The sequence below is a fragment of the Sinocyclocheilus anshuiensis genome, unplaced genomic scaffold (assembly GCF_001515605.1).
Source record: "Sinocyclocheilus anshuiensis isolate Anshui unplaced genomic scaffold, SAMN03320099.WGS_v1.1 scaffold572, whole genome shotgun sequence".
In the NCBI taxonomy this organism is placed as follows: domain Eukaryota; kingdom Metazoa; phylum Chordata; class Actinopteri; order Cypriniformes; family Cyprinidae; genus Sinocyclocheilus; species Sinocyclocheilus anshuiensis.
The window spans coordinates 797,337-807,195 of record NW_015555778.1 but is presented as its reverse complement, the minus strand read 5'-3'; the positions used below and the strand labels follow the sequence as shown (position 1 = coordinate 807,195).

The 9,859-nt window shown below is 36.1% G+C and overlaps 1 protein-coding gene across 1 annotated transcript in view; it reads left to right on the top strand.

Annotated features, from left to right (window-relative positions):
- LOC107674505 (neuroligin-1-like) overlaps positions 1–9,859 on the top strand; it is a 101,903-nt gene that overhangs the window by 18,249 nt on the left and 73,795 nt on the right. Inside the window, exons 2-3 of the mRNA XM_016468492.1 lie at positions 517–1,343; positions 1,840–1,899. Coding sequence (XP_016323978.1) covers positions 848–1,343; positions 1,840–1,899 — 556 coding nt within the window. The 5' untranslated portion in view covers positions 517–847. The remainder of the gene's footprint in view (positions 1–516; positions 1,344–1,839; positions 1,900–9,859) is intronic.

Here is a 9,859-nt window from a genome sequence, read left to right as displayed (position 1 = left end):
AAATAATAATATATTTTCTATTATTAATAATATAATATTTTTTTAAATATTTAAAAAAATATTACTATATTTTTTTCAGAATATTGTAATGTGGTGCAACAATCAACATGGAGACAAGATTTTTATTTATTTATTTATTTTTAACTATGGCTAGGCAACTTCAGATTGTAAAATGTAATGATATTTATGAATTAATGATTTGCGATATTTGAAAAAGATTTATCTTTTGCAACACCTGTGTTAAACCCCAGAATCCCCCCTGACAAAGTGAGTTTCAATACTGTGTCTTAAGTCCTGCTTTATTATATAATCACTTCAGCCTTTGATTTAACGGTGGCCGAGACTCTGCTTAACTGTCTGGATGTGTCTGTATGACAGGTGCTGTGTCATGCTGGTGAGCTGTGATTCTAGAACATTCTGCTGGATAGCAGGCACACAAGATCACAGACGCCAATAAAGCAGAGTTCTCCCATCTGTCTCACCACTAATTTTTTTTTGTTTGTTTTTTATTTCCAGCAGGATATAGACCAACTACTGCACCGGGCTTGATTTATCTGTGGACAACCTGCCGCAAATGCCTCCCCCACCCCTGCCCCGTACATAGCCAGGATGGAAAGCTTCGTTGTCAATAGGATGGGACCTGACGAATAGCTGGCCTTGATCAAGATGTTGCTCGGATCCGTATTTAAATCCATGTGGGAATACTTGCCATGCAAAGAGGCTTTGAGATTTTTGACAGCTTCGCTCTCGGAACATCTGGCACCTTGGGTTTGATCTTTTCTTTCGTGCAAGTGGATATAAACTAGTACATCCGCTCTTTGCGGGACTAGCGTGAAGAGGATTGAACATGCCCTTCCAACAGCCAAACCGCCTGGCCGGTGTCTGGAGGCCCATGTGTCCGCGGCTAGGCCTCAGTGCTAGCCTGGATCTGCCGTTCTTGTGTTGGATATTAGGCTTGGCCCTGCACACCCAGCTGGCAACCTCGCAAAAACTGGACGAAACGGACCCCGTTGTCACTACAACTTACGGCAAACTGCGGGGATTCAAAAAGGAACTCAACAATGAGATTCTGGGGCCTGTCATCCAGTTCCTGGGTGTCCCCTACGCAGCACCTCCCACAGGCGAAAGGCGCTTCCAACCGCCCGAGCCGCCTGTTTCATGGTCAGATATCCGTAACGCAACTCAGTTTGGCCCCGTATGTCCCCAAACCCTGCTGGAGGGCAGGCTACCGGACGTTATGCTGCCGGTTTGGTTCACTAACAGTGTTGAAGTGGTCTCGTCTTACGTACAGCACCAGAGCGAGGATTGCTTATTCTTAAACATATACGTGCCAATGGAGGATGGTGAGTTGATGTGCGGGCAGGACGGACAGACCTGTCTTTGTCATCTCACTGTGTCAGTTTCCTTTGTGCAGAATGTAGTGAGTGCAGCGGAAAAAAAAATTTGCATGATATCTGCATGTCCGATGCATGCCGCTGCATAATGCGTGTGAGCGAGCGTGCGTGTGAGTGAGGCTGTACGTGTGTCCTAACCTTCCCACCATCCCCTGCACATGCAAATCTCTCTGTGTGCTGCAGCACGTCCATTTTAGGTGGTCGGGTTTTCTTTCCCTTCCTTTACTTGTTATACAGACACACACTTTAGTGTAAACAACCCATAAATGAACCATAAAGGAGGAATATTTTGTGCAGTACTCATGATGATAATGATGTTTTAAGTCAGAGAACTACTTCTCTTTAAACTCTTCTCTTCCTCTTTCAGTCAAGTTGTGCTGTTGCATGCTCCTGATGTCCATAACGGACTCCCATGTTATTTTTTAGTCTTCTATTCATTTTGCAGTAAAAAGAATATCCAAGGAATGTGCCAGAAAACCCGGCAAGAAAATTTGTAGAAAAGGAGGTATGTATCCACAGACATGAAACCCAATAGAGAACAGGCAACGATCTCCCCCTTCTCTACAACACCTGAAGTCCAGATCTCGGCTCTCTGAGGTTGCATGTCAGAGAAGAAGCCATAATTGATTCCCACCATGAAGAGTTAACTGGGGAGACCGAGCCGTCTCTTAAATCAGATGGGCACACGTTGAACTTGCAGAGTCTAATCTCAATTAAAAGAGATGCTATCTGGTTTTCATTGGCTTACTCTGTCTGTATTGATCACAGCTTCATCAAGATAATGTCTCTAGCTCCTCCACCCTGGTGTACCCTACCTCGGCCCCTCTGAACATTGGGTTTGGTGACAGCTCGCTTTATATAAAGTATCCTGTTAATACGGCCTCCCTGGCGACAAGAACAACCATAAAACGTTTCAGCTGGAGAACATTGTCCTATCTTCTGCTGACATGAGGGTAAATGATGGTAGAATTTCAATTTTTGGGTAAACTGTCCCTTTAATTTGACCCATTCGGCATTTTAATGTTTATTTAGCGTTTTTATCACTGTCATAGATCAAGGTTGAATCACTGTTGGATTTTGTTTTGATTTCACAAATCAAATCGACATTGATATTCTGCCGTCGTTTCAACTTGCTTAATTTTCAGATCTTGTTCAAACTTCAATGTTGATTCAAAAGTATTTTGTTAACCTTTTCACAACCATTAGCATACACATTGTATCAACATTTTTTAAACATTGATTCAACAACTGACATTATTTGAAATATTCTTCAATGTTGAAGGTCACTTGCCGGCTGTGAAACTAATTCTCATCTGCGTTAATCTACAGCACAAATCCAGTCTGTTCAGAAATGAAATAAAAATAAAATACTTCAACAGCAGCAACGATTTCCTTATAAAAAATTAAATCCAGTGAGGACACAGATAGCATCTTGTTCTGGGTTTATCATGAATGTTTAGTCCACAATGCAGAAACTGTTGTGAACTTGCTGCCATTTATGACATCTCCAATGTTTTCAGCTGACTCCATGTTTCCAGCATGCTGTATAATAAGACCCATCATCAACACAACTGTGGGATTGTTTGAATAGCAAAGAACAGTTGTCTCGTGCCTGAAAAATAATGGAGGCATTTTAGTAAAATTGCAGTGTTAGAGTGGCTTCGAGAGGCGTGAGTGAGGAAGTTGCTTGGATTGAGAATTTCTTTGTAAACAATGTAAAAGCCCTTCTCTTTTGCTAAGAATATCACATTTAATTCACGTCTAGTTTGATGGTTTATGTGCAGTTAGATCCATCCTATGCTCAAGTTGTTAAATAATCGTCAATGCTATGTCTTTTTGTGAACAAGTTCCATTTTCATTTAGGCTCACCCATGCTGTTCTGGAAAATTTGTGTTTTAGGGGAAATGCAGCAATGCACTCTAAAAAATGCTGGGTTGTTTCAACCCAACTTTGGGTCAAATATGGACTAACCCAACTTTTGGGTTAAAAATGTAATGTAAAAATTTAACCCAACGGTTGGGTTAGTCCATATTTGACCCAAAGTTGGGTTGAAACAACCCAGCATTTTTTAGAGTGTGAGATTTCATTTTTAGACCCCAAGCTTTATATTTTTAATTGGATTTGAAATTTACACATCTACCTTTAATTAATGGAAACCTTTGATTTTGAAAGCCTAATTCATTTACACTTCTGATAGATAAGAGAGTTGTTTCATTAATTTTTTTTCTTTATGTAATTAACTACCTTGAAAAACATGAACAGTTGCCACAGTCTTGTACTGACTTAAGGACATTACTGTCAAGGACGCTGTAAATACATTACGCCTTTTACTCTTTAAAATAAAGGTTCTTTATTGGCAATGATGGTTCCATTTGGAACCTTTAACATCCATGGGACCTTTCCATTCCAAAAATGTTCTTTATAGTGGAAAAGATTCTTTAGATCATTAAAACGTCCTTTAGATTATTAAAAATTATTAAAATGAAAATCATGGTTCTTTTAAGAACTATTTGCTGAAAGGTTCTTTGGGGAACCAAAAAAGGACAAGTTCTTCTATGCCATGGCATTGCTGCGAAAAATGCTTTTGACACATAAATCAAAATTTTTGTTGATGAACAGACAACAGATTAAGCCACGGTAAGCTATTAAAACTTAATTCAGAGCTTGTAACAAGAGCTATGGAAATTTAATAGTGTTGGTTCTCATTTCTATTGTGACACCGTCTGATGCTATTTAGCTGCGTCACAAAAATTTAGTGGCCGTCAATAAGCTCTTTCGCTCTCTTCCTGTCCCAGTTTAGCAGTGGTTGATGGTAGTCCTAAGGGAAGTGCGATGCTTGCAATGTGCTAAGACAGGAATGGATTTGCAGCCCCACTGCTTCGCTTTCCATATTTTTTGTTCCCTCTCAGTTTCTGCCTCCTCTCTGCACCCTCAATTGAGATGGTCTGTAAAGCCTGAGCTGAAATTCGCTTCGTCTTGGCTGGGTGAATGGAGCGCGGAGGAGCCAGAGTTAGCGGCGAGGGTGGAGATGAGCGCAGACGTCTGTTTGTATTGAGGCCGGGGGTGGTGCTCGCAGAAACTCGGGGAGAAACTTGATCATCTTGGCAGGGCGTAGAGTTAGAGGTGTGGGAATGTGAGGCTGAGTTTGTGTCTGTAAGTAAGAGGTTTGTCACACTTGTTTTGGAAGCTTGCAGTAGATGGCGGAGCGTGGGCAGAAAGAGCCGCAGTGTGACAGAGAAACAGGATTCCTCTGGTTCAAGGTTGTCCGATTCTCAAAGGAAATCAGATTGGAATCATACATACATGGGGTGATCAGAATAACCTGGACTTCGCTATAACTCGCTGTGACTCGAATCAAATCTTGCTCTGTAGGATATGCAATGTTTTGAAAGTCAGTCTATTGAGAAAAGTGTTGAGTTCTGGTAATAATACTTTTGAATGTGTTTTATAGGAACATTATTCATTATACAGGTATATATTTCCAGGGTGTACTGGAACCCTGGGCTGGGGCTTTGGAAATAGTGTTTTTCAAGTGATGATTTTAGATTAAAATCTCAGTGTATCTTGTATACTTGCTGGAAACATTTGTGTTTATTTATATTTTTCTTTATATAAGGATGATTATTTACATTTTTACAAAAATTTGAGTGGTGCTGGTCATGGTAGGGTATTGTGGGTGATTTCAAGGGTGTTGCTAGGGTATTCTGAGTGGTTACAAAAGCCCCCATACCAAGATCAATATACAGTGCAAAGCATTTTTTTGTTTTGTTTATACTTATTTTGTATAAACAAAATAAAGGTCTACTATTAGTGCATTTTATCCTTAATTTTAATGCATCTTGTATTGTCTTTTATCAATATTTTTATGATGATTTTCATTTCTATAATATAGTATTTTTTTATATACTATGTTAAAAACTGTTTTTGAATAGTTTTAATAAAAAAAATACATTTACTGATACTATTTTGTAATTTATTCATAGTCAATTAATTAATGAGGTACATCATACGCAAAAGTAGTTCATTTAAGGCAGTATAATTTATCATATGATATTTATTTTAAACATTTAATTTGTATATTAATGTTTTCCAATTTACAGTAATGAGAGTGAAATTTTTTACATTACTACAGTGACAATTTTGTGATAAAATGACCTCACTTGTTTTGAAAAATGTCACAATTTTACTTTTTAATTTACATTTTTAAATAGATAGATAGACAGACAGACAGACACCTCACCTAATGATAGCAAACACCAGGACAGCAAACACCACTAATTTACAAATTGCTAACTAGTAATTTGTAGTATATGTGATGTTTTAAAACTGTAATATGAGTGGGCACAAAATGCTTTCCATGTTTCCCCATTCTAATTTAACATGCATTTTAGTCAGCTTTCTTTGTTCTGACTCTTGAATCTATTTGTTCAGAATATATTTGAATATTGAATATGTGTAGGAGTGGGACAGAGTACTATTACTGTAGGTTATGCTTATCACCATTGTTTCAGAGTAATTTTCTGCTCACTGTGCTTTCGTATGAACTTTCGGGCCATGTTGTGTAGGTGATGATGTCTCTGTTTGAATCAATAATGAGGGAACCGTTTCACCATGACTGATGAATACTAACAACAGATTGCTGGATCATTTTATCCAAATCTAATCACTGATTCAGTCCCACTCGCACACACTCATCCTCAGCCTTTACCACATCATTTTCAAAAACCAATCAATAGTCTATTGCAGTCTTAAACTGCTCTGACCAGTCTTTCATCTGACAATACAGATTTACATGCAAGTCATGCTTTTAATGAAAGGGAACCAACAATGCAGAAATAAATCAATGTTGTTGTTTTTTTTAAGAATAGTTTTATTTGAGGTATATTTCTTGGATTTTCTTTCTTACTTTCAGTAATGTGTTTTGGCTTTAGTACAATAACAAATAAAAGCTAATAATCAATCAAGATTTTAAATAAAATTGATTAAAATATTATCTTTATATGTTTCCTTGGCATTAAAAAGTTTGAAAACCCCCTGGACTAGGTCAGACTTTATTTTAGTATTTCTAAATTGTCAGGTGTCCATTTTCAAGAATAATTACGTTAACTCTCTTTATATCATTGAATCGTTGAACAGAAAAACTGATGTAGCAATGAATTAAACAACCATCAAAGATGCAAATACAAATCTGAATACATTTGATTTAACATCAATAGTGGCAGTCATTGATTTTATGCATTGATAGAAACAGTTCATTGTCTGCAATGAAAAAACAGTTCTTAGTTTCACTTATGAGATATATTCAAATATGAGATATATTATTAATGTCTTTTAATCCTAAACAAAGAAATGCATGTAAAAATGCAGTAAAAGCAAATTATTTTCTGCTCCAGAGCAGAGACTGTTATTTGTACCAACCTGGAACTCTCTAAATTTAGTAGCTTTGGGATTTCTGGTTGTATCTGAAAAGATAAAGTGGGATTAGGATAATTTAGTTCTTGGCTGTTTTGCTGATTTATGACTCATCCCTCGTCCTAATTTTTGCGGACTCGTTCTTAAATTCCCACCCACCCCCAGAAAATGTCACTTGATTAATGTTCTTAATGTTTTGTTACTTATTTAATGGAAAATATTGTAAAACTATAAGGAAAAAACAGTTAAAGCGAATGAATGCCGTTGTGTTCTTCATATCTAAAGCCGTTGGTCTGAACTGTGACATTCCTGTGCTAAGTGTAGTGCCAAGTTGCTTTAATTACAGTTTATGCTAAAATGGAGCGTATTAGAGGAAACAGACTGGTGTGTGGCACCTGGCACTGCTTCCAGATCAGCTCAAAGCATTTTCTCATAACGTAGATGATAACAACTGAACCTTGTGGAGAGAAAAAAGCAGAGAGGAAGTGAAGGGACAGACTGTCGCAGATGGTGCATGTGCAGGGGAGATTGTCTGAATGCTTCATTCACCTTGAAATGACAATGAGAGACTCACGTTTGACCTAGAGCCAAACAAACTGCATGCATGCTGTCTTGGACAAAAGAATGAAGTTTTATATATGCTTTGGAGAATAGAGTTTTTTCCCCCTATATTTCTGCTTTCAGTAACTGTGTTTATTCCGAGCATGTTTGAAAAGATGTCTAGGTTGCTTCGTTCCTTTTATCTGTAGCACTTTTCTGAAAACTAGTTATTGTTGATGGCTATTGACAACAAAACCCTTTGGGGAGAAAATAATAGAAAGCTATTGTGTTATATGAAACTATGTAGTCAGCATTTTCAAAGCTGATACATGAAATTGTTTGTAGAGATGTAGAGGCACTTTGTCATTATTGTGCTTGTTTTGATCCAAAGTTTCACAACAGTTTTTATTAATTAATTGACACCAGCCTACATAGAATGTAAGCGGTAGCAGCTTGAGGTCACAGAACAGGGCACTATTATGTTCAGTGTTGGGGGTAATATATTACAAGTAACGCAAGTTACGTAATCAGATTACTTTTTTCAAGTAACTAGTAAAGTAACGCATTACTTTTTAATTTACAAGAGAATATCTGAGTTACTTTTTTTTTTCAATTTATTGATTGACAGCTCTCCTGTCCCCATGTTGAGAGAAATCAGATGTTACTGTAGTTCAAAATAAATATGAATATGCATTAATTCATCTCACAAACACAAAAAAAACACAGATTCAGTATTCCTCAAAATGAATAAAAATAATGCAACTCAGAATATGACGCAAACCTGCAATAATTAAATGTTAAACACAAATATCCTTTATGTATTTAATCCCATTCTATTAAGCAATGTCTTTGCTTCTGACCTTCGATGATCCAGTTCAACCATACTAATAAGCAAAAATGACTCTAGACAAACAATTGTGTGTTTTTTTTATTGCTGAAGTGTGTTGAAATTTCTTCTTCTGTATTCTACTGTACGGACGTAGATTTACTTTCCCTTCAGCCTGAGGCTTATTCATTTCACTTTTGGTGTGAAAAGGCTTTTATATTTGCCAAAAATATAACTTTTTTTATTTTAAAATCAAACAAGCAAACCCTGTCCAGATTTAAAAAGTAATGCAAAAGTAACGTAACGCATTATTTTCCATAAAAAGTAACTAAGTAATGTAATTAGTTACTTTTTTATGGAGTAACGCAATATTGTAATGCATTACTTTTAAAAGTAACTTTTCCCAACACTGATTATGTTGTAATTAGTTCAAATGAATGCAAAAAAGAGCTACTTTTAAAACACAAATGTTTGGTCCAAAAGCTTGTGAGCTGCCACATTGTGCATTGCCATTGTGAGATTTGTTCCAAAACGCAGGGCAGAATTATGTTACCCTTTAAGATATCTTTTGCATCTTCATATTTTGCATGAACAAAAGGAAAATACTGATAGGACCCTTTGAATATTTTGTTGTGACATTATTTCAGCACATTTATCCCTAATTCTCATTACTATACTGCATTTAGTATTGACTTTCTAAAATTTTAGTGATGATTTTTCATTACTGGTGTCATTTTTTTGTAATTTTTAAATTAAAATATATTTACATTTATTCACATTTATTTATATGGTATACATTATGTATTCATTACCATTTTATCCAATAGTGACTTTCAATGAGGAACTTCACACAGAATCAATTAGTTTAATTTAATTGTAGCCAGTACAACAAATTCAACCCTGATATTTAATTTATATATTAATCTATTTTCCATTTCTCAATAATGAAAATGAGACTCTGCATTTCGCATTACAATGATGAGAATTTGGTAGTAAAATGAGCTCACATTTCCTGCAAATGATATCACAGCGTTACAGTCTTAAGAGTCATCATAGTACACTTTCACATGACAAGCCACTATTATGCTAAACTTTTAACACAAAATTTTGATCCAAAGTTTGTGAGCTGCTATTGTGTGTTTCCAAGTTATGTCACCCTCTAAGATACCTTATTTTAGCCGAATTCAGTCAGTATTGCTTGCATGTTTCAAATATAAAATACTCCCAGAATGCACTGCAGTGAGCTGAGGGAATAAAAATTGTATGAAATTGTATGAAAAGTGAGTTGAAATGTTGTTCATTATAGTGCTTTGTAACGAAATTAACTAATTTGTAAGGGAATTAATCATACTATGTATTCTCCTGGCCACGGATAAATACGTTCTTTGATAATTTGTAAGTTCTTAGAGAGGTAACGTTGATCTTGGCAAAAGTTTTAACCTTGAAATTATATGACACCAAACCAATGATTCTTTATAAATGAAACATGAATTTTATTGGCTACTCTAGATTACATCAAAACTAAGCTAAAACACACATATACACAAACATACAGTTTCTTTAGAATGTGAGTTGACGGAGTTGCATGAAGTTTCAAAGTTCTAACTCGTTTTCACGAGTGATTTAAATTCACCTGAGAGAATTCACAAAGCAGAGGTTTGTCTTAAGTTTACTGCTTAAATTAGCT